The 25,394-nt window shown below is 42.0% G+C and overlaps 1 protein-coding gene across 1 annotated transcript in view; it reads left to right on the forward strand.

Moving 5' to 3' along the window:
• Window positions 1-16,415, forward strand: part of sim2 (SIM bHLH transcription factor 2) — a 28,050-nt gene extending 11,635 nt beyond the window's left edge. Inside the window, exons 3-11 of the mRNA XM_030746848.1 lie at window positions 4,033-4,122; window positions 4,336-4,444; window positions 8,578-8,663; window positions 11,632-11,831; window positions 12,122-12,228; window positions 12,508-12,655; window positions 12,750-12,903; window positions 13,184-13,502; window positions 15,511-16,415. Of these exons, the coding sequence (XP_030602708.1) occupies window positions 4,033-4,122; window positions 4,336-4,444; window positions 8,578-8,663; window positions 11,632-11,831; window positions 12,122-12,228; window positions 12,508-12,655; window positions 12,750-12,903; window positions 13,184-13,502; window positions 15,511-16,214 (1,917 nt within the window). The 3' untranslated portion in view covers window positions 16,215-16,415. The remainder of the gene's footprint in view (window positions 1-4,032; window positions 4,123-4,335; window positions 4,445-8,577; window positions 8,664-11,631; window positions 11,832-12,121; window positions 12,229-12,507; window positions 12,656-12,749; window positions 12,904-13,183; window positions 13,503-15,510) is intronic.
• The last annotated feature ends 8,979 nt before the right edge of the window (window positions 16,416-25,394 follow it).

Raw genomic sequence — 25,394 nt, forward strand, 5'->3', positions numbered from 1 at the left:
TCCATTTACTTCTTTAAAGGCATCAACTAGGACTCGAGGACAGAAATTTTATTCCACTGCATGTAAATGTGATGCGAATGACAAGAAAGAATCCTTGAAGTGCCACACAATAAACCCTGTTTATCTTCAGTTGTCCACAGACATGCATCAGAGGTGGCAAAAGTACTGACATTCTGTACTTAAGTAGAAGTACAAGTACTTATGTTAAAAAATACTTTAGTAAAAGTCGAAGTACTGGTTCAACTTCTCTACTTAAGTAACAGTAAAAAAGTACAGGCTCTGAAATGTACTCAAAGTAAGAAAGTAAAAGTAGTTCTTTGGAGGATGTTTCTACCTGCTATTTTTGTGTAAAACAAACCGAACCTCATTATATATTATTGTAATAACATAAAATAATATTACATGAGAATACAAACGTTATTCCAATCTAAATTTTAATCCTAATGAATGCACTCAGCTTGAATCTGTTATAGGACTCAAACTGTGAAAGTGAATTTAAACACAGCTCTGTTCTCTGTGTCCTCCATAGTAGAGGGTGACTGTGCCTCCACCTAAACACCAACATGAGGATACTCAGGGGTTACAGTGGGATTCAGAAGGTGGAGGAACCCTAAGATCAGCTGTAGTGGCTCTGCATGGGGAGAAGAATCACAACTTTCTATTGTAGCTGCAGTAAATGATGTTGGTGTGCAGGCTGTGATCAGCTGACCTGCTGCTGCTGCTCTGAGGTTTACTGCTCTGTGTGGATGAAGTGAACTCACAAAGATGTAACCCAGTATTTCACAGCTATCTGAGCTGATCTCCATCCCCTACACTGACAGCATACAGGCTGTAGAAATGTTGGATTCAGTGAATGATTCTCAGCATCAGCAGCTTTGATTCAAACTCATCTCTGCTGCACTGATGTAACCTGTAACTCTGACCATGAACACAAACACTGTGCTCCAGTCCAACACAGAGCTTTACTGTAAATACAGTACAACAAGCTAACCTATTTATTACACACTAAACTGCAGTATTTTCATACAATCTTTGAATTACACAAAGTCAGCATACTTCAGTTTATTTTCCAGTCCTTACCTTTAAATCTAACCTCTCTTCTTCTTCTCCTGTCCTCTTTCTCCATCTCTGAGTGAACCTCTCTCTCTTTGCTCTCCCTGAAATACAGCAGCTCTTCTTTTAGCTAGCAGACACACTGTGTGACAAACTGCACACACTTTGTGTGTTTGCTGATATTTGTTGAGCATTTAGAAACGTTGCATTTACCTGCCACAGGTTACTCCCTTCATGCTCGCTCCTCTTCAGTAGCGCTAGCTAAGCTGTTTATGTGCCGCAGCGCAACTTACGGACTCGGTCCGGCCCGATTATAGCGCTATAAATGAGACATTAATTATATGGGTTTGCGTATTTAATCCCTTTGTACGAGATAAGCCCCGATGATGGAGGATACGCAGTACGATTGTCTCTTATATGTTATTATTCCTCCGTTTAGGCTCAGATCGTTTGATGTTTGAAGGCGCACTGACCGGAAATGCAAACTTCTCTCTGACGTGTTAAAAAGTAACGAGTCTGTTTGAAAATGTAATAAGTAGAAAGTACAGATACTTGTGTAAAAATGTAGGGAGTAAAAGTAAAAAGTAGTCAGAAAAATAGATACTTAAGTAAAGTACAGATACCTGAAAAATCTACTTAAGTACAGTAACGAAGTATTTGTACTTCGTTACTTCCCACCTCTGACATGCATATTAGGTTAACTGGTAATGCCCGATGGCTGTACGCGTGAATGTGAACATGAATGCTTGTCTCTCTGTATTAGCCCTGCAACAGGCTGGTGACCTGCTGCAATTTTTATTGGAGTTTCATTTTATTAGAGAGAGACAGAATATCAACCAATAAACACATTTATAAAAGTTATAAACTGACTTTCATGTCATTGAGTGAAATAAGTATTTGATCCCTTACAACCCATCCAGAATTCCAGTCATCAGTCTGCCACATGGGCACACAGATTACAGACAATCATTCAATCAATCAATTGCAGATACTCCTGATCCCAGCTCGTTAGAGTATAAAGCACATCTGTCCACAGAATCAGTTTCTTCTATTCCAACCTTTCCACCATGTCCAAGACCAAAGAGCTGTCAAAGGACATCAGGGACAGGACTGTAGACCTGCACAAGGCTGGAATGAGCTACAGCACCAACAGCAAGAAGCTTGGTGAGAAGGTGACAGCTGTTGGTGTAACTATTCAGAAATGGAAGAAATAAAAAATGACCATCATTGCCCTCAATCTGGAGCTCCATGCAAGATCTTTCCTCATGTGGTGAGGATGGTCATAAGAAAGGAGGTGAAGCAGACCAAAACTACACAGGAGGAGCTCGTTAATGATCTGAAGGCAGCTGGACCACAGTCACCAAGAACAGCATTGGTAACACACTAATGGAGCTGTAATGGAGTGAAATTTTGCAGCACCTGTAAGGTGTCCCTGCTCATGAAGGCACATGTACAGGCCAGGGTTATTATTGTTAAAGAAAACAGATGAAATGACAAACTGAAACTGAAAAAACATTTTCATTAACTGAAACAAATAAAAGCAAGAATTAAAAGGAAACAATGGTGACTAACTAAAACTATATGAGTTTATAAAACTAACTAAAACTGAAATTATTGATAAAATGACCTCATTTTCATTATTTTATTTAAAAGCCTTGTGGATCATATGAAATCATTTTTTCCATTCTCTGAGTTTAAGCTGGGAGCGCCGCAACTGTGTGTGTGCTCACCACTCTGATCCTTAAAGTAATGGCAGCGGGCTGCTGAGAAAGCAGCAGAGTCCCATACGGAGTTTCTTTCAGTACGACAGCACAGATAGAAACGAGCGTCTGGTTGTGGATGATGAAAAATGTGCAGAACACTTCTGAGTCAGGAAAAACACCAACGTCAAAGTCCAGCTGAGAAGCGCACAACAGCCACGGAAACCCAAAGAGGGGAAAAAGTCCCAGTGAACAGCTGGTTGTTGAATAAAAATGTTCAAACGGTATCGTTTGTCAAGTTTTTATTACACAACAGTCACTCTTTAACCTGACAAACTATGAAAAAAACTAAACTAAAACTAAACATTAAACCAAAAAATAAAAACGAGCAAAAACCACTCTGGAAGCTAACTAAAATTAACTGAATTAGAGAGAAAAAAAACTAAACTAAACTAAAATCTGTAAAAAATAAAAACTGTAAAGTCCCAAACTATAATAACCCTGGTACAGGCCTGTCTTAAGTTTGTCAGTGAAAATCTAAATGATTCAAAGATGACTTGGGACAAAGTGCTGTGGTCAGATGAAACCACAGTGGAGCTCTTTGGCACCAACTCGACCTGCCGTGTGAGTCTGACCCAAAGAACACCATCCACACAGTCAAGCTCGGAGGTGGAACCTTTATGCTTTGGGGCTGTTTTTCTGTTAAGGCTACAGGATGACTTCACTGCAGTGAGGGGACGAGGACCCCTGAAGAACACTGAAGATGGGTCATGGATGGGTCTTCCAGCATGGCAGTGACCCAAAACATACCACCAAGGCAACGAAAGAGTGGCTCCATTAAGACGGCGTGAAATGGATGGTTTATATCTCCAACTTTTATCTCTCAGTTTAGCACCAGCTCTACAACCCCACTGTGTCTTCTGTAGTGTCTTCAGGATGTAACACTGGTGTATGCCATCACTGTTTCCTTTTAGTGTCACTGGAGTATTCAGTGCCATCAGATGGTTCAGTGTGTAAACAAACAAACAAACAAAAAAGCAAGAAAAAAGGTCTATAAAGTAACAAAATAACAATTATTAGTAATTTGGAATAAATGAGTGATTTGAAAATAGTAAAAACCCAACAAAGACCTGCTGCAACAGGCTGCCACTGAGCACGGCTCCATGTCACATTAATGTTACAGGGATATTATCATTATAACATTATAGAAATGAAGATCATCATCATCATCATCATCACTTTGCTTAATAGTAACTACTTTGTTGCTCTTCTCCAACAGACTCTAGATGGTTTTGTGTTTGTTGTTGCATCAGATGGCAAAATCATGTACATTTCAGAAACTGCATCAGTTCACCTCGGTCTGTCCCAGGTAAGACCCTCAGCACTCTCTCTGTGGATTAGTTTAAGTTTACATGTTCTAAACAATTTGAAGACAAATATATAAGTAAAATAGAAGCATGTGACATGTAACAATTGAAATTTCACCACCTTTAGTACATGGCAACACTCTTTTGTTTCTATATCAGTTGAATGTATTTATTGTGTAATTGATCACTACATGCTGGAAATGTGTGTGCTGCAGGTGGAGCTAACAGGAAACAGTATATTTGAGTACATCCACCCGTCAGACCACGATGAGATGACAGCAGTGCTGGGTCTCCGCCAGGCCCCACACCACCACTTTTTGCCTGGTACTCAGACTATTTGTCTCCATTGTGAAGTCTCAAACAGTTGTAGTTGATGTTTTACTCCTGAAGTAAATAACAATTCAGATCCTGTTATGCCACATTTAATAATATGATGTAAACTGTTAGGATCTAACATATATAAAACAACATAAACATCTATAGTATCTGCCTACAGAATTCAGTCCCTAGTATTCAGCCTGGGACTTTTTTTTAAGCCTGTCATGTCTGGCACTGTTTGCAAGCAGAATTGTGATCTGAATGCACTGTTGTGCCAAACATATTTATTCTTCCAAGATAAGCTCTATAGAGTCTCTATAAGCTTTTTGTGTTAATATTTGTGTTTTTGTTTTGTTTGTTTGTTTGTTTTATTTATTTGTGTACATATACATTTAATTCCAGTTGACAGGCTGAGGAGAAAAAAAAAAGGGGAGAGAGAGAAAGGGGAGAAAACAGAAAAAGAGGACAGAGCAGCACTAAATTAACCAAAACAATTCAAATGCTGCAACTGCAAAAATAAACAGAAAAAAGACAACATACCAAAACAGAACAAGCAATACCTGGAAAAATAACTATGTGGAAAAGGCACAACAAAATGAAGCATGGTTGTATAAGAACAACAATTTTGTTATGCTGTGATTGCGTTAGTGTCTGTGTCATGGAACGCACTTACCAACGAGGGCAGAAAGCCGCCGCTCCGCCCACAAGGAGCCAGAGGCAGGCAGAGAAGGACCCAGGAAACCTGAGCCATCCGCAGCCCATCAAGAGCCACGAAAACCCACGGCCACACATTCCAGCGACAACCGCATACCCACCCCAGCAGAGGGGAGAGGGAGGTCCCAGATGGAGCCCCCCAGTCGAGGAGCAAGGGCCCCAGGGAATTCGAGGCATCAGGAAACCGGCCCCCCCAGAGTCCAGCCCCCCCGTGCAGGCCGGCAGCAGGGCCCAGGTGCCCAAGAACCGCCCGACATACTGCAGAGCCCCCCCCCCCCCCCCCATGCCGGCGGAGAAGCCCCAGCTTGGGACTTCTTGCAATCCAGAGAATATAATTTGAAAGAAAAGGCTTCTCTGGATTTATTGAGCTGCTGCATCACAGCTGTGAACTCAGTACCTTTGCACTCAGTCTGTTTAGGTCTGCATGTGTCCTGTGCTTCCAGGATTAAAAATAGGCCCATATTTGTAGCTGTTGTCCTCATTAGACTAATGTATGTTTCTACATGCAGGCAGCGGTGGTGTGGTGGTTAGCACTGCTGCCTCACAGTTAGAATAACATGTAGAAGGCCTGGGTTTGATTCCACCTTGGCCCGCTCTCTCTGTGTGGAGTTTGCATGTTCTTCCTGTGTCTGTGTGGGTTTCTTCCCACAGACATGCAGCTACTGGGGTTATGTTAATTGGTCACTCTAAATTTGCCCATAGTGTGAATGGTTAGCCCTGTGACAGGCTGGTGACGTGTTGCCCTGGGATGGACTCCAACAACACACACATCTCAACTGTACTTAATAAAAGCAAAAGACTGTTGGAGGTAAATCCATCTTCTGCTGCTTATCTGGCCCTGGGTCACAGGGCAGCAGCCTAAGCAGAGAAGCTCAGACCTTCCTCTACCCGACCACCTCCTCCAGCTCAGGGGAACACCAAGGCATTCCCAGGCCAGCCAAGAGATGTAATCTGAGCGTGCCCCAGGTGTACCACAGAGCCTCCTCCTCCTTCCCAGTAGGATATGCCTGGAACACCTCCTTTCAGTGTAGTGGCTCCACTCTGAGTCCCTCCTGAATCACTGAACTCCTCACAGAGAAGCGAGCCACCCTTTGACGAAAGCTCATTTCCACTTGTATCCCTGATCTCACCCTTTCTGTCACTGCCCAGAGCTTGTGACAGTACGTATATACAGTAGCACTTTTCTACTGTACTTGAACACTCAAACCACTTTCTTACTACAAGCCTCATTCACACATTCATAGAAGCACATTTATAACCTAACATTCACACACTCATAATCCAGTGGATGAACTGAGCGCAACTTGAGGTTAAGTATCTTGCTCAAGGGTATTTCGACGTACAGACTAGAGGAGCCTCTCCAGCTTCAGGGACTGAACCACTTTATTAGGCACCCTAGTAAAGCGGTCAATTTACTGGTAGATCAACAGCTTTGTTTTTACACTCAGCTCTCTCTTCAAGTCAGTGGACCAGGACAGAGTCCGCATCACTGTAGTCTTACATAAATGCAGGGTTAGGCCAATATTTGTGGATAATATAGACAATCCTGTTTAAAAAGTTTTGGGTGGTTAATGAAAGATGTAAAATTGTCCACAAATGGAACATCTCTATTCCGTCCATCCATTCGCTTCCACTCATCCTGTTCAGGGTTGCGGGGGGGCTGGAGCCTATCCCAGCTGTCATAGGGCGAGAGGCAGGGTACACCCTGAACAGGTCGCCAGCCTGTCGCAGGGCCAACACAGAGAGACAAACAACCTTTCACGCTCTCATTCACACCTATGGGCAATTTAGAGTAGCCAATTAACCTAACATTCAGTAAGTGCATGTCTTTGGACTGTGGGAGGAAACCCACACAAGCACAGGGAGAACATGCAAACTCCACACAGAGAGAGGGAAGGGCCCGGGCCAAGGTGGAATCGAACCAAGATCTTTCAGATGTTATTCTAACTGTGAGGCAGCAGTGCTAACCACTGCACCACCGTGCTGCCCCCACGTCGCTATTCCAGTAGCCCTTATATCAAGTATGAAGCTGGCGAAAACGGTTGAACTTCACACCACCAAAACAAGGGGCAGGAGCTTAACCAGTCAATGAAGGGTCAGAAGATGGTCCATTTGGACTCAATGTCCCCAGCCTCCCTCAGAATGCTCTTCTGCTGGCCTTACGCCCAGCGTAGCCTGACTATATGTTTGGGCTTGCCAGGCCTATCCAGAACCCTTAGTCGGAGGAAGGGCAACTGTAGCCCAAAATCTTACTCCCTTTAAAGGTTTTTGAATTAAATACTATTATTATTCAGGAGCCTTGCTGGTGTGCGGACCCCTTTTTTATTCCCCATCCAGCATCCTTCGCTGCCACCTGATCCAACTCACCACCAGGTGATCAGTTGACGGCTCAGCTTCCCTCTTCACCAGACTGTCCAGAACACATGGCCACAGATCTGATGATAAGATTACAAAATTGATCATTGACCTGTGACCTAGGGTGTCCTGGTGCCACGTATGCTCATGAACACCTTTATATTCATGGTGTTTGTTATGGACAAACTGTGATTTGTACAGAAGTCCAATAACAATACATACTCAGGTTCAGATATGGCAGGCCGCTCCTCCCAGTCACGCCCCTCCAGGTCTCACTGTGCAGCCAGCAGTGTTGGAGATCTTGTTAAAGTTGATGATGAACACAGAAAAGTATGGACAGATTTTGATCCACCATGCAATACCATTTGGAAAGCATCTGATTGGCAACTGATTAATTTTTCAGCATGAAAATGACCGAAGACACTGCCAATGCAGTAAAAGCATAACTGGATAGAAAAACACACAGTGAAACACTATTAGTTATGCAGTGGACTCCCCGGATCCCTGACTTCAATATTATTGAAGCAGTGTGGGATCATCTTGACAGAGAATGAAACAAAAGCCAGCCAACATCCACTTTAGAAGTGATTCAAGGAGCCTGAAGAACCATTCCTGAGGACTACTTCAAGAATTTACAGGACAGCTGCTTAAGAAGCCCAAGAGTTTAGGCTGTGTTGAAGAATAAAGCTGGTCATATCAAATATTGACTTTATAATTTTACAAACTCTGTTGCCTTATATACTGTACTACATACTATTCCCTTATGTTTGCATATGGTTCAATAAATTGCTCTCTCTATTTCTCATTTTCTAACAAAATATAAATGAGTGGTGGTTCTGTACTCCTAAAACCAGGACCTAAAACCTAAATACTGATGGATTAACATTTCTCAAGGAGCTTTTTGGGGTGTGGACCTCCTCCTTTTTCACTCAGTTTTGCTTGGATCCAGCACCCTGGTTAATTTTTTTGGATGTGTGTGTTTCTCTTTTATAAAATAACCTAGTGAAACATAATGTAAACCAATGTGCATAACGCCTCTGAAATGTGTGTTTTTGTGTGTTTTTGGACAGAGTATGAAATTGAGCGTTCTTTCTTCTTGAGGATGAAATGTGTTCTTGCCAAACGAAATGCAGGGCTGACATGTGGAGGATATAAGGTACATGAAGTTAGTTAATTACAAGCCTGCCAACAAAAACAGCAAAGTTCAATGGGTGTTTTCTTCCTGCCCTGGTTACTTTGTGACTCAGAAATCATTCTCACTTTTCCTATTGAGAATCTTCCAGTCCTTTATTAAGGGATGTTTTTTTTGACCAAAAACAAAGACCGCTTCCATTGTAATAGCTTTAATGATCAATCAAATGATGTATGTTTAACCTTTGTAGAAACAGCTTTTTAGTGTTCAGTAACAGTTATTTAATTGTAGAATTAAATAACTGTTATTGAACATGTAAAAGGCGTTTAAGTATCTGGATAACGACACATTCTTTATGTAATTTTGCCTTTGTAAACCAGCACAAATCAAACTATCCTGATGTGACTGAAACACTGACTTCCAGCTTTAACTTTAGGGGTTTAACAAAAAGTACTCCATTAACTGTTTAGGAATTAAGTCCATTTTTATACATAGTCCCCCTATTTCAGAGGCTCAAAAGTAACAGGAGAAAATCACATACACTACACTGCCAAAAGTGTTCACTCATCTGCCTTCACACACATGAACCTGAGTAACATCCATCCTTAATCCAGAGGGTTTAATATGATGTGGGCCCACCCTCTGCAGCTAGAACAGCTTCAGCTCTTCTGGGAAGGCTTTCCACAGGTTTAGGAGGGTTTATGGGAATTTCTGACCATTCTTCCAGAAGCACATCTGTGAGGTCAGACACTGGGATTCACTGAGCTCCTGAGAGCGACCCATTCTTTCACTGATGTTTGTAGCAGCAGTCTGCATGCACAGGTGCTGGTTTATACACCTGTGGAAGTGACTGGAACACCTGAACTCAGTGATCTGGATGGTGAGTGAATACTTTGGGCAGTATAACATATTATCATACTTAAACTTAAGGATTGCTCTTAATACTTGAAAATCTTTTGCAGTCCATTACTGCCTGAAGCCAAGAACCCGTGGACATCACAAAAGGATTTTTTTTGTTGTTGTTAAATTAACACCTTTCAGAGTTGATTTCTACACTTGAGATACTGTGCTCCTCAGTAGTTATCTTAAAAGGGACACCATTAGTGCATCTGTTGCATACAGTGGGGGAAATTATTATTATTTTCATCCTCTGCTAAATTTGTCTCAAATTTTTATGGTAGTTTCAGTTTAATGGTGAGAAACAGAATATAAACTAAAAATCCAGAAAAAACATATTACATAAAAGTTATAAATTGATTTGCATGGCATTGAATGAAATAAGTATTTGACCCCCAAACAAAACATGACTCAGTACTTGGTGGAGAAGCCTCAGCAGGGATTTGTGCCCACCGCTCTTTACAGGAATTCTCTCGATCCTTCAGGCTTCTTGGCTGCAGCTTGGCAACTTAAAGCTTCAGCTCCCTCCACAGATTTTCCATAGGACTGGGGTCTGGCTAGACCATGACCTTAATGTTCTTCTTCTTTAGCCTCTCCTTTGCTGCCTTGGTGGTATGTTTTGGGTCATTGTTATGCTGGAAGTCCCATCCAGACTCCTCTTCAGTGTTCTGGCTGAAGGAAGGAGGTTTTCATCCAGTGGCGATCATACACCTTGCAGGTGCGGCAAGATTTCAATTCATTACAGTGTAGTGTGCTACCAATGGTGTTCAATTCAATTTTATTTATATAGCACCAAATCACAACAAACAGTCGCCTCAAGGTGCTTTAAATTGTAAAGACCCTCCAATAATACAGAGAAAACCCAACAGTCAAAACGACCCCCTATGAGCAGCACTTGGTGACAGTGGGAAGGAAAAACTCCCTTTAACAGGAAGAAACCTGCAGCAGAACCAGGCTCAGGGAGGGGGGGTCATCTGCTGAGGGGGGAGAGAGACAGGACAAAAGACAGAAGACGGGTTTTGGTGACTGGTGTCCCAACTGCTTCAGATCATTAACCTGCTCCTTCTTTAGGTCTGTAGTTCTGGCCTGATTTACCTCCTTTCTTATGATCATTCTCACTACACGAGGCAAGATCTTGCATGGAGCTCCATCCTGAGAGCGATGATGGTCATTTTGTATTTCTTCCAGTTCTGAATAGTTACACCAACAGCTGTCACCTTGGTCTTGTAGCCCAGTCCAGCTTTGTGCAGGTCTACAATCTCGTGCCCTGATGTCCTTTGAAAGCTCTTTGGTGTTGGCCATGGTGGTGGAGAGGTTGGAAGAGAGGAGAACGAGTCTGTGGACGGGTGTGCTTATAAATGATAAATGGACTGGTTCTTATATAGCAATTTTTACTCTACATGAGCACTCAAAGTGCTTTATAGGGCATGTCTCATTCACCCATTCACACACATTCACACAAGCATGCAGACTGGACCAGCCAGGGACTGAACCACCAGCCTTCCAGTTAGTAGATGGCCTGCTTTAACTCCTCAGCACACACCCCAAAATACACATAACAAAGTGACTGATTGATCATAATCTGTGTGCCACATGGGCACGCAGCCAATCTGTGGGAGCAAAATGGGTTTTAGGGAATCAAATACTTATTTTACTCAATGACATGCAAATCAGTTCATAACTTCTATGTAATGTGTTTTTTTCTGGATTTTTGGTTGATATTGTGTTTCCATTTAAATGAAACTACTATTAAACATCAGAGACAGTTCATGTCTTTGTAAGTGAGAAAACTTACAAATTCAGCAGGAGATCAAATAATTATTTCCCATACTGTACATCATCACTAGAGACCAGATGATGTGCCACGTTATCCACCTGAAATGCACCCATGTGCTAAAGCTGCATCTTACAGTGGACTCTGGGCGACTGTGGTTTGAACACCATGATTTGTTCAATAATAGTTGAATTAATTTAGTTCTATAAAAGTTCTATCAGAAAATGTTTTATAGGTAATAATTTGTGCCTTGATTGGACACAGTGGAAAATGCCAGGCTCCTGTTTGAATAGACATCAGTGTCATACTGTTATTTCCCAGGTCATCCACTGCAGCGGCTACCTGAAAGTGCGTCAGTACATGATGGACATGGCGCTCTATGAATCATGTTATCAGACTGTGGGCCTGGTGGCAGTTGGACACTCCCTGCCCCCCAGTGGTATCACTGAGATCAAACTCCACAGCAACATGTTCATGTTCCGGGCCAGCCTGGACCTCAAACTCATCTTTTTGGACATGAGGTAGGAGAGATGCTGGGTTGAGTAGGTTGGTAGATAAAGGAAACCCATGAGACTCTGTCACCTGTTAAAATATAAAATCATAGAAATCATCAAAATAAATGATCAAAGTAAGGATAAACTCAGGTATGAGACACTACTCAAGTAAATGAATTTTAGGTTTGAAGCACAAGTTCCATATAAAATAGCTATTTTAAAACATGTGTATGATGTTAAGTGAACATTATGATCCAGTTTAGAACTTGGACGCTCAAATCAGCCCTGACCTGTCCTCCTTTCCTTTCTGGAGTCAGAGTGGCAGAGCTGACAGGCTACGAGCCTCAGGACCTGATAGACAAGACTCTTTACCACCACGTTCATGCCTGTGACGTGTTCCACCTACGCTATGCTCATCACTTACGTAAGTAGACTACATTTTCAGTGAGACTTACAAGGGAGGATTGGGTGACTTATGTGGACAACATTTGGGAAGAACTGATGATATTATCTTTGATTTATATTTCACAGCTTGTTTAATTTTGGGTGTGTTTGCCCCATGAATGTAAATGGAATCACTCTCTTATGACATCAGTGTTTTTGTGCATAGTTAGTGACAAATGAATAATAGCACTAAATTAAAAAAAAACTAAAGGTGATTGAAGAGGAGATTTGATCAGCTTTCTCTTTGTGTTTACTGCAGTACTGGTGAAGGGTCAGGTCACCACTAAATATTACCGCTTGCTATCAAAACATGGAGGTTGGGTGTGGCTGCAAAGTTACGCCACCATCGTCCACAACAGCCGTTCATCCAGACCTCACTGTATCGTCAGTGTGAACTATGTCCTCACGTGAGTCCCTCTGTAACTCTCCAGGTAAAACCTCCATTAAACAGTTCAAACGTGCACAGTACATGCTTCTCTTCTCTTTTCTTTTTGCACTCAGTGACATTGAATGCAAGGAACTGCAGTTATCTGAAGAGCAGAGACAAGCCACTAAATCTGGTCTCAGTCTCACTTCTTCTCAGGACCACTGCAGACAGCTCAGAACCAAAGCAGTCAAAATGAAGACCAAATTAAGAGAAGCTCCCTATCTCGAGGTAGGACCTCCACTTGACTGTCTGAGGATCAGTATTGCAGAGAAATCTAGAAATAAATGGAAGGTTTTTTTTCACAGAACAAAGACTGTTGATTTTATGGCTTTAACTGGAATGATTACAGTCACTAGAAATTACATCAGACCATTTCTGACTTTGTGAGGATCCAGTGGGAACAAGATTTAATCTAATAATTCCCTAAAATGTCTTGTGATGAACACAGAAATCAAAGTGTTATTGTGAGGTAGTAATCTTCTCTGTTGTACTTTTCTATGAACACCAGCAGGCCGCTCGCCTCTTCCAGCCGGACTTCTCATGCTGCTCTTCACAAAAGGGGGTGTGGAAAGACAGATCCCTGTACCCAGTAACCCCTTGCAAGGAGAAGAGCTCCAGCTTGAGACCTGAAGGAGCTCAGGTGTCCTGCAGCCCCGCTTACAGTCTGACTCTCCACTACCCCACCCAGCAGCACCTGAACGTTCAGAGCCAGCTGCCCAGCTCAGTTCCCTCCTCTCAGCTGTCTCAACAAATCATTGGCTCCCTGCATAGCAAAGGAGCTGATGGATGGAGCATCAGCAGCTCCACAGCATCCAACAAATACAGAGGTTGAGTTTTTATTTCATCTGTAGTTTTCGCTTGCTGTGACTAAATCTTCAGATTTCATACACTGCATATTTGTTTTTGCTTTTAACTACATTTGACCATTTTTCACCTTTACTTCAGTCACTATCCAAGTGCGGTGAGCTGACCTGCCTCTGTGCAAGGTTAAAATGTAAAGCAGATTAGAGGTTTTGGAGGAAAATCATCTTCTTTGGTGGCAGTAGCCTGGGGCCTGTGCTGCATACTTATGAGTATAAGTGACCAGTAAGGTCAGCTCGATAACACCAACCTCAAACACAGACAGGTGGCAGCAGAAAGGTATGAAGATGATCAAGCCATAATATAAAAATATGAAGAAGTTAAATATATACTACAGGCTAAAAGCAACACCACTATTGAAGCCAAAGCAGCTGTGTGTGTGTGTGTGTGTGTGTGTGTGTGTGTGTGTGTGTGTGTGTGTGTGTGTGTGTGTGGGAGGAAACATGTATGAATGTTGTGTGCTATATAAAATTGACTTATCAATATCATACAGGACATTAGAGGCCTAACAGTGAGCAAAGACCAAATGGAAACTCATTTGAAACTGTAAGCAGGCTTATGCTTTATATAAGCTCAGCATTATATCACAATTTTAAGCCTGTAACAGATCCCAGTGTTTCAGAACTGCTTGCAGCAAACAGGAAAAGTCAGGAATGAGGTCGCTGCTAAGAATTTTTCTTTCTTTATAAGATTAAAAAAAAAGGACTTTCTTTTTTTATGTTAGCAATATAGCATAGCTACAATTTTACACTAAACTCCTCAGATATTGTTCAGATTTTAGGGTAATTTACATACATATTGTAACGTTGTAAACACACTTCCACAGTCGGCGATGTTCACAACAAAGGTCGTCTTTATTAGCAGAAAAACGGCTGCTGTAGGCCACAGCCACGCCAACCACAACTACAACAACGGAACAGCAACACACACACAGGCAAGCTCTCGGTCTTTTTCTCTCTCTCCATGCTGCCTTCACGAACCTCCCGAACAGTCCGAAATCCCACAACATCAACACGCTCTCTAACTAAGAGAATCGCTACAATATGAATGATTCAGGAATCATTTACACTTCTATACAGCAGAAATACTGCTGATAGAAACTATGGTTATGGCAGTAGACATGCAATGATAAGCAGTGATTTACCAGCAGCCTTTTGCATTCGTTTAATTTTTCAGATTATCATATCCTCAAACAGAAATTTAACAGTTACATTTAAAATCAACCACATATCCAGCTACAGGCTGTGGGAGGACTGGAGACTGAAGACACAATTATAATGATCAAAAATTATGTTAATGGAAAAAAAAAAATCCCCTCAGTGATCAGGTGGAAGTCCAAATGAATCCAAGATCATTTTGTGGTTATAAATCTTTTTCTTCCCTTAATCCAAAATGTCTTTGGTGACGTTTGTAAACTCATGGAGTGTGTGTGTGTGTGTGTGTGTGTGTGTGTGTGTGTGTGTGTGTGTGTGTGTGTGTGTGTGTGTGTGTGTGTGTGTGACTGACACATTCACAGTGCCACTGTCTGCAGTCTCTGCTCTTTTCTCTGTCGTAGCATCATCCTGGGACCACAGCCTGAAACAATATCCTGCTGATTCAACTCTCAGTTTCTCAATACATTTAGAGTGCTGTTGCACCCTGCATTGTTACAGTGTTACCATTCACACCAACAACAAAGCCTTGCAGCTAACACTGTCCACATCATTCACATTCACTGCTTGGAAGAATGCCCCCTAAAGCTTAGTCTGCAGAAGTGAATGCTGGTTCAGTATGCACAGCAGCCCTGAGCAGAAAGGAAAATATGTTTTTTGTGGATAAAGCATGGTTGGATTCATTGAGAGGCTGCCTGACACTCTGACACCTGATGAAAAACAGTTAGCTGAACACTAAGGTCCTGATGCTGCCTCATTCAGCAGGTAAAAGAGTTCTGATGTTGAGTATGAGCCAGCTTCTGAATATTTCTTCTCTTATTAGGGTCTGCACTGGCAGCTGACCGTAGGTACCCCGATGATTGTCCCAGTGACATGAACACTCTTTCGAACAGCAGGCTGAAGGAAGAACTCTATGAACATTGCACACTCGTCCATAGCAAAGTTTGTCCACACCTCCAGCCCCATCCCACAAAGGAGAGTAAATCTTTAAGCGAGGATGTGCAACATAATGCAAAAGGTGATCGGGCCCCGGCTTGCCCTCTGCTCAGCAGCCTGGTTCTGGGTAAAGGTGAACAGGGGGGCTTGTTGCATGGCATAGGCCAGTCTCTCCCCGTGCAGATAGTTCTAGAGCAGAGGAAGAGGCTCTGTATGACGGAGACCCCTTACAGCCACCTGGCTCCAGAATATCAACAACCTGCTCATGACTACCAGCGCTTTGGAGCTACCACCAAGCCACAGTCCAGATCCGCTGAGGACTTGAGATTGCTGACAGGTACAGAGCCTGGGGTGGGACTCCCCCCCCAAGTTCCATATGTGTCTTTGAACTTTCATCAAGTCTTGGGCAGACACGGTCCTATTAAGGCCTCCCCTTTTGCCTCACTGAGCCATATATCAGATGACCATGGTTACCAAGGTAAAGAGGTGGCCCCTAACAGCCGGAGCCCCAGCTCCAGCTCATCTCCCGAAAGCCACAGAGAGACCCCACATTACATCGGCACGTCTGTCATCATCACAAATGAGAGGTGACCTGAAACGGCTGCTCTGCAGGCTGTAGCTGTGTCTGCAGACAGCGCTGAGAGCTTTCTTTCTTCCATAATTTCTATCATGTAAAAAGGTCAACATCAGCGCAGGTTCACAGCATAAGCAGCTTTCACAAGTGTTTTCTTTGTGCTTATTATCCAACCTTAACCCAAACTTAGATTAAAAAGATTAAAAATAAAAGGTAACAGCAGGAATCTGGAATAATGTCTGAGTCATGTGATCAGATTGTTTGAAATGAAAACAACGCAACGCAGCTCATTTTTACACCAAAAACAGTTGCGCTGCAGTCCAGCTTAATTATATGTTGGCCTTCATGTTCTCATGTTTTCATGTTTTCATGTTTCATGTTCTCATGTTTTCATGCTCTCATGTTCTCATGTTTTCATGTTCTCATGTTTTCATGTTCTCATGTTTTCATGTTCTCATGTTTTCATATTTTCATGTTCTCATGTTCTTGTTTTCATGTTTTCATGTTCTCATGTTTTCATGGTCTCATGTTTTCATGTTCTCATGTTCTCATGTTTTCATGTTCTCATGTTTTCATGTTTTCATGTTCTCATGATCTCATGTTTTCATGTTCTCATATTCTCATGTTTTCATGTTCTCATGTTCTCATGTTTTCATGTTCTCGTTTTCATGTTTTCATGTTCTCATGTTCTCATGTTTTCATGTTCTCATGTTTCATGTTCTCATGTTCTCATGTTTTCAGTTCATGTCTCTATGTTTCATGTTTTCATGTTCTCATGTTTTCATGTTCTCATGTTCTCATGTTCTCATGTTTTCATGTCCCATGTTCGCCAATCTGATAGCATGTACATGCTATCAGATTGGCGAAGGTTCATTGTTTAGGCTGCCTCTGTTTTATCTATGCTGTGCTATCTGGGCCACCATTAATATTTAATATCACAAGTTGTGAATGTTCATATATGTATTGCATAACTGAAATTATTAACATTCTCAAAATATGATAAGACAGCCACCAACAGAGGCTGAAACACTACTGGCACTCAAATATGTGACAAATTTGAGCATCAGTAACTTTATTTGTACTTTATTTTATTAATACTTGTCTGGCTACACACACACACACACACACACACACACACACACACACACACACACACACAAGTGTGTTTTGCTATCTTTGTGGGGAATTTCCATTGACTTCCATTCATTTCTACAGCCTAAACCTTACCTTTACCCTTTTCCTAACCCTAACCATCACATACCTAACCTAAACTCAATTCATACCTTAGCCCTAACTCTGACCCCTGACCCAAAAACAGGGTTTCCCCTTGTGGGGACAAGGTTCCAGTCCCCACAAGGAGCAATTGGTCCCCACAACGTAGTATATGTCAGGAAAATTGTCCCCACAAGGTATTATAAACATACGCGCACACACACACACACACACACACACACACACACACACACACACACACACACACACACACACACACACACAGTAAATGGTGGCTTGTTTCTGCTTGGGTTTTATGTTCATAAGTCTAATTGTGTATTCTTCTGGTTATGATAACACTGCATTCTATTCTATAACTAATTAAAGAGCAAACCAAAGTCTTTATTAAACAGTGGCCAAAAAGAAAGACAGAGTTGAACGTGGCTGACACTACAGGATTATGAGCATTTCAGTGTTTAGCATTTTAACTCCAAATATTGTGTTTCTGATGCATTGCACTATTATATTTTAAAAAAACAATAATTGTGTTGAACGCCAAGCTGTAATAAACCAGGGTTCAGGTGTAAGGTGACAGTTCATCACAAGGACAGTGAGTGAACACTTCCTGCATGTTGTTAAATTCAGACCAAAGTGCTGCATTGTTAACCTGCTTTATATCACAATCTGCAACATATGTAATTTATCAAAATCTACAAAAATAAAACTTATAAAAACTCATTAAATGAGTGCTGTGATCTGTTGTAGTGCTTCAAATGATGGATTCTTCTTCTTCTGTCTCTTTAGGCACTCACTGACAATCTGCACACTTCAGAGACTCTTTCAGTGCTCCTAAATTTAAGGAGCTTTTAAAGTTTTATAGCTGTTGCTCTGAAGATGTGTGCAGGTGAGTGCAGGTGTGTGCAGGTGTAAAGCTAGTTTAGTTTCTATCAGTCCAAACAAGTTTTTGGCTGTCAGGTAACCAATAATGAGGGTTCCTTCAGACTCTGTTTCTCTGCTGAAACACAGCGGGTGCAGTCAAATCTGTCACCTGAAGAACATTTCAGGTCCTTTGGGGTCTCTCTGGGGTTCCTGTGGGGTTCCTGTGGGGTCACTGTGGGGTCTCTTTGGAGTCCCTGTGCCGCACAGAGGAAGCAGCACGTGCTGCGCTCTGAAAGCCATTCTTGTTGCTGTTGCTGTGTAGCAGCAGTTTTGTGCTGCATCGAGCAAATTGCAGCACAGCGTTGTACATTCAGATTCATGAAACCAACAGAAATGCAGAATGACAGCGATTGGGTGCAAAAAATGAAGTCATACAGGCTGAGTGTGGTGAGTGGCCAGCTCAACACAAATTTGGGGCCATTTGCTCAGCTTAGGTTAGCACCGAGACAAAAAGACACAAAAAATTCCACCTGGAGAAATAGACTTTTGTTTAGACTGCATCTCATAAATTTGACTCACTAAAAGTTAATGAGTCTGACTTGATTAGTTCAGCTATTTCCCCCCCAGCACAGATTTTAGCATTGTGCTGAGCTGTAAATGTCTCTTTATGCAAAAACCTTCAGACCGGTTTTCCTGGAGGCCAGTGGAGGACTGAGGGAAACAAAGAATCTGTTACATTTTGGCTCCTGTAACTTGAGCAGTTTGCACTGCTTTCAGAGTTTTAAGAGTTCATGAGGACATTTTGGAGAATCACGTTTTGCGGCCTTCATATTTTTAGCTTTCTGAAAGATTCAAAAACATGGTGACATTTCTGATGTTTGTTTGTTTGCTAACATTGAATGCACAACAAAAACATTTCATGACTGTGCAAATAATGAGCTGATTGAATAGCAATAAACATGACCTAGCAGCAAGAGACAGCAACAATGATTTCTCTAAAATTACATACAGAATCCCTAATAGGTCACAAACTATAAAAATATGCACAGTGTACTGTTGAAAATGGATTTTAGTACAACAGTAAAAGTCTTTTAGCAGTCATTTTTTGGCAAATGGCTTTACAGTGACAGACTGGAGCTCAGAGCTGACAGGAAACACAAAGCTGGCTGCTGTGTCCTGGGACCCAGAGCCTCCTCTTATGGACTTCTTTTATTATCAGAGCTCTGTTTTGGTTATAGTTCCCTCTTTCGGCTGTTATACATCTGTGTTTGCTCAGGTCTGTGTTTCTGTCTCCAGTTTTCTGTTACTTCCTGTTTTGTTTTGCTGGTCTTCAGTGTTCATCATTTCTCTGTTATTCCCGTGTGTATTTGAACCTTCAGTTTTCCTCGGCTCCTTGTTGCATCATCCCTCTTTTCCTTACGGGTGTCCTGTGTCTCCGGTTTGTGCCGCCTCGCTCTGCATTTGTTATTGTCACAGTTCAACAGCAATAAAGCTGAGGATGTGAGGATTTGAGTTTATGTCTAGTCTCCAATCATAATTACACAAATGAATATCATGATGATAGCAGCTAGCATCTCTACAAGGTTTACAAGAACCAGACTGATTCGCTGGTGCTTAAGTGCAGCCATGCTCAGGTTTGTGGGGTTTTTTTTCTTCATGGGATGAAATCTGAAATCTACCCACAGAAAAATCATCACAGTGACCGGAGCTTTAATTTACTGGAACAGTGTTTGACTGCACTGGATTCCTGAGTGGAGATCCTTTGTGAAGGAGAACCAAAGAAGTGTGCTCTTCCACTGAGGAGGCTGTAGATGTGTGTCACACAGTTAATACAAAGAGGGATAGATTCTTTTTGACCCCAGCAACCTGCAGACTTAAATTGTTTAATAGGATGTTGAGAGTATGGATCCAACAGGGAGCCATTTGCTTAATAACCTTAAGACGGCTTTTGGCACCAAGAGCAGCTTTACAGTGTCTGTTCACCCCCTTTACTTAATATCTCTCTGCTTCTGTCATGCATGAAGTACCATACTGACACTTTGGAAGAAATCACCTTAAACATACTGCAGGGGTACAGCAGAAGAAAGGCTCTATCATAAATACATAAAACTGACCTTTTTTATTTTTTAGTATCAAAAACTTTTGGTTTAAATTAACTTTGATACAGTTTTGTAAAAAACAAATAAACCAAAGTGATGAATTATTAATCTACTGGGCAAGTGTGCACATCAGCTTTAAAACTGGGGGCACATGGACGGACATCCATTTACATTATGGTAGAATGCGGTGCAGTTATTGCAGTGGCATTTTCATTTTTTAATCATGACACCAATACAGGGCAGCACGGTGGCGCAGTGGTTAGCACTGTTGCCTCACAGATAGAATACCATCTGGAAGGCCTGGGTTCGATTCCACCTTGGCCCAGGCCTCTCCCTCTCTCTGTGTGGAGTTTGCATGTTCTCCCCGTGCTTGCGTGGGTTTCCTCCGGGTACTCCGGTTTCCTCCCACAGTCCAAAGACATGCACTTACTGGGGTTAGGTTAATTGGCTAATCTAAATTGCCCATAGGTGTGAATGTGAGTGTGAAAGGTTGTTCGTCTCTCTGTGTTGGCCCTGTGACAGGCCGGCGACCTGTTCAGGGTGTACCCTGCCTCTCGCCCTATGACAGCTGGGATAGGCTCCAGCCCCCCCGTGACCCTGACCAGGATAAGCGGAAGTGAATGGATGGATGGACACCAATACAGACACAGAAAATGCAGTTTAATCGCAAATAGAAGCAGTCTGTGCTATGAATGAGCTGACATCACTACAGTAGTGTCACTATGATCACTTCCATAATGGTGTGTCTGAGATGCAGGGAGCAGGATGAATGAGCACCAGGCTGCATCCACTCTCAGCGTTTTGCACATTTCCTTTTACAGTTTCACTTCATTTGGAGAGGACGAGCCAGGAGAGTAAGGTGCTGGAGACAAATGAAGAGTCATGAAACATTGTGTGTGTGTGTGTGTGTGTGTGGGGGGGGGGGGGGGGGGGGGGGGGGGGCTTGTAGCACTTTTTGTTTTTTTTTTTGGCTGCTTTTTCACTCATTTTCAGTCTAGTACTTCTGCCTGACCATCTTCAGATAAATATTTTTTTCCAAGCATAAAAACAAGAAGAATCCAGCAAAGACCTGACGCAGGACCATCTACTGTTTGCCAAAGCCTCATCAGAAATGGTCCAAGTGGAAGGTTGGCTGTCAAGAAGCTTTAGGATGGGAAACCTGGTGAAAAGGCTGTGGTATGCCACATTACACAGGAAATGGACTGTAAATCAGTGGTCGTCAACATGTATGGAGGAGGGCTGTGGGTCTGTTCGCTGTCCCTCGACTTGTGCGGTGCTGTGGGCTCCTCTTTCTGGGTGCCCGTGCTCTCTGGCCTCTGTTGGGTCTTGGCGAGGGTCCCGGGCCCTGGTGGAGACCTTCCTGCAGCACACAGGGGTCCACTACTTCTTGGCCTTTGATGTAGGTTGCAGCCACTATCATATCATATCATATCATATCATAATCTTTATTTCAATCATGTAAATAACATATGTTTGTGTTTGTGTTTATGTTCAAAAAGGAGTAGGGGAAGCAAATGCTCATTAATTCCTACCTCTAACTTGCTCATCTTTATATCTGTTCTGATTATACAGTCTGAAATATGTGCATAATATGTACATAATACACAGTCCCTTGTTATATTATCTTGAATGAATTAATATGAATTAATCTATAATTATCTAACTAAACTGTCACCTGAACAAAAGATATTTGTTTCGTCTGCAAATAATACAAATTTCAGTATGTTGGAGACTTTATATATGTCATTTATGTATAATATGAATAGTTTCAGACCTAGCACTGACCCCTGAGGAACACCACAGTTAATATCCATGCAGGCTCATTTGTATTGACCTATTTCTATAAATTGCTGCCTGTTTATTAAACAGGTCTTCACCCAATTCAGTTAAACCTCTCTGATACCACAGCTTTCCAATTTGTTGAACAGTATGTTGTGATCAATGGTGTCAAAGTCTGTAAATATTCCTGCTGCATAAGATTATTGTCTACAGAATTAGAGATTTCTTCAATTAATGCCAAAGATGCTTCTCTGTCTGTTCTGAATCCATATGTGAGCAGTTTGTGTTTGTCATCTAATCTGTCTCTAAAGACTTTTTCCAGTATGTTGGAGAACTGAGAGCAGAGAAACAGGCCTGTAATTTGTAAAATGTGTCTGTCACCTGATTTATATAAAGTTTTATTTTTGCTATTTTCATTTGGTTTGGAAATGTACCAGTTTGAAAAGACCAGTTACAGATATGTGTTAGTGATTTTACAATTTCTTCAATAGTTTTTTTTACTGTTGTCATACCAATCAGCTGATTTTTCTACAGTTTCTATGGTTTCTTTTCCTTCTGCTGCTCTAAGACAGAATGAGGGTTTCTTCCTCCAACCCCTTCTGATTCCCGGGTATTTATTTTATTTCTCTGGTCCCACATTTACAAAAAAATGTATTAAAACCACTAACTATATCCTTCATGTCTTTTATGATTCTGTCATCAAAATATTGAGGATAAGCTGCTTTACTTCATCTATTTCTAACAATACTGTTTGACACATTCCAAATACCTTTGATGTTACTTTCATTCTTCTCTAATAATGTATTATATTGCTTTTTACAAATTCTCATAGTATTAGTTTATTTTTTTATATTTCCTCTCTTTCTCTATTGTTCTTTTATAAATTGCCTATAAAGAACATTTTTCTTTCTACAGGCATTTTTAGACCTTTAGTGATCCATGGACCGTTTTTGACCACCACTGCAGCGCCTTATAGGACAGTTCTGATCATCTGTCTTGAATATCTTAAGAAATGTATCATATGCTCTGTTAATATCGCCCTCTTCACAAACCTCGCCCCAGTTCTAATTCTTTTTTAAATGCATTTATTTTTTCTTCTGTTCTTACTCTTTTATATTTTAAATGTTTAGTTTCCCTCGGTTTCCTATAATTACAGTAGTAGACAATAAAAACATCCATCCATCCATCCATTCGCTTCCGCACATCCTGTTAAGGGTCGCGGGGGGGCTGGAGCCTATCCCAGCTGTCATAGGGCGAGAGGCGGGGTACACCCTGAACAGGTCGCCAGCCTGTTGCAGGGCCAACACGGAGTGACAGACAACCTTTCACACTCACATTCATGCTCTCATTCACACCTATGGGCAATTTAGAATAGCCAATTAACCTAACCCCAGTAAGTGCATGTCTTTGGAATGTGGGAGGAAACCGGAGTACCCGGAGGAAACCCACGCAAGCACGGGGAGAACATGCAAACTCCACACAGTGAGAGGGAGAGGCCTGGGCCAAGGTGGAATCAAACCCAGGCCTTCCAGATGTTATTCTAACTGTGAGGCAGCAGTGCTAACCACTGCGCCACCGTGCTGCCCACAATAATTAAAAAAAAAAAAACTTATTATATAATGACAAGTTTTCACAGACCTGTTTTTATTGTGTGGGCTATTATATATAATTGTATATAATACAATTATATATTATCTTACATAATGTTTATTATCACTGTATTATCTTACATAATGTTTGTAAATATATTATCTATTAATGTAGCACAATATGAAGGTATTCGACTGGCTCTGGTGACTGTTGGCTATAAGCCCGTACTGTACATACTGTTAATAAACTCTTCTGTCATTGTTTTTTGGATTTAACAGGTCAGTGTTGTCCCCACAGATGAACACACATGTTTTCCATCCAGGACCCTATACACACAGCTCACAATGATATTTATCTTTTCCTTACAGATCTCTATGCTAATACATTCGAGCACATCATCGATAGCTTCTGTCATACTCTCCACTACCTTATATGTTAATTTTTTATCCACATATAGTGCCACACCTCCACTCTTGTTCATTCTGTGTGTAATTTAATTCATATCCATCAATTTCAAAATCCACACCTTTGTCAGGGTTGATCCAAGTTTCTGATATTGTTATATTGAATGTTTGTGTAGATTCTCAGTCATCCAGGTCAGAGCATCTCTGGAGCGTGAAAACAGGCGACTGGACCTCTTTTTGTTTCTTGAAGATGTTTCACGTCTCATCCCAAAGGCTTCTTCAGTCCCCCCTTCCCCCTCGGTCCCTCTGTTTTGCCTACAGAGGACATGTCAGGATTAAGGAGGTCCTCAAAAAAATTCCTTCCAATGCGTGACTCTTCTTGGTTGAAGTTAGCAGTGCCCCACACACAATATGCACCGTGAGAGTAGAACACCACTTTCCCGTCTGTCTTTTTCCATGGCCTCAGCGAACTCCTCCCACACCCAAGTTTTTGCTTCAGCCACCACCCAAACCACATTCTGCTTGGCCTGCTGGACCCATCAGATGTCTCCAAAGTCACACTGGTTAACCAAACCCGATAAGACTCCTCCTTCAACTTGATGGCTCCTTCACCTCCAGTGCCCATCATCTGGTTCTGGGATTTCCACCATGATGGGCACTTGGTCATGGAATGCTGACAATATTTAAGGGTGCATGGGAGTTTGCCCAATCAGTGTGGGTTTTTTTTTAATTTGTGGACTTTGCGAAGGCACTCTACATTCAGGTCGTCCTATGGGGGCTGCTTTGGGAGTACCAGGTCCATTGGGTTATCTGACCCGTGTACAATCAAGAGCTTGGACCACATTGCTGGCAATGTTCTCAGTTGCCTACTGTTTGTCACAGATTCTGCTAACTGTAGCCAAGAGGCGGAGAGTGTTGGGTTCATTGGTCTCAGGATCTCATTTCTGCTTTTGGTTTTAGTGGTTTCATGACCTCCAGCTTGCACTGCGGTGGTTTGCAGCCAGAGTGTGAAGTGGTTGGGATGTGAATTAGCACCTCCGAGTTAGATGACAAGGCTGTCAGCCAGAAAAGGGTGGAGTGCCAACTCCAGGCTGGGAATGAGTAGCTACTCCAAGTGGAGGAGGTTGAGCATCTCAAGGCCACATTCCGTAGTGAGGGGAGAACAGAGCTGGAGATTGACAGATGAATTGGTGCAGCATCTGCAGTGATGCCGACCCTGCAGCAATCTGCCGTT

Source organism: Archocentrus centrarchus, chromosome 14, assembly GCF_007364275.1.
Source record: "Archocentrus centrarchus isolate MPI-CPG fArcCen1 chromosome 14, fArcCen1, whole genome shotgun sequence".
Taxonomy (NCBI): domain Eukaryota; kingdom Metazoa; phylum Chordata; class Actinopteri; order Cichliformes; family Cichlidae; genus Archocentrus; species Archocentrus centrarchus.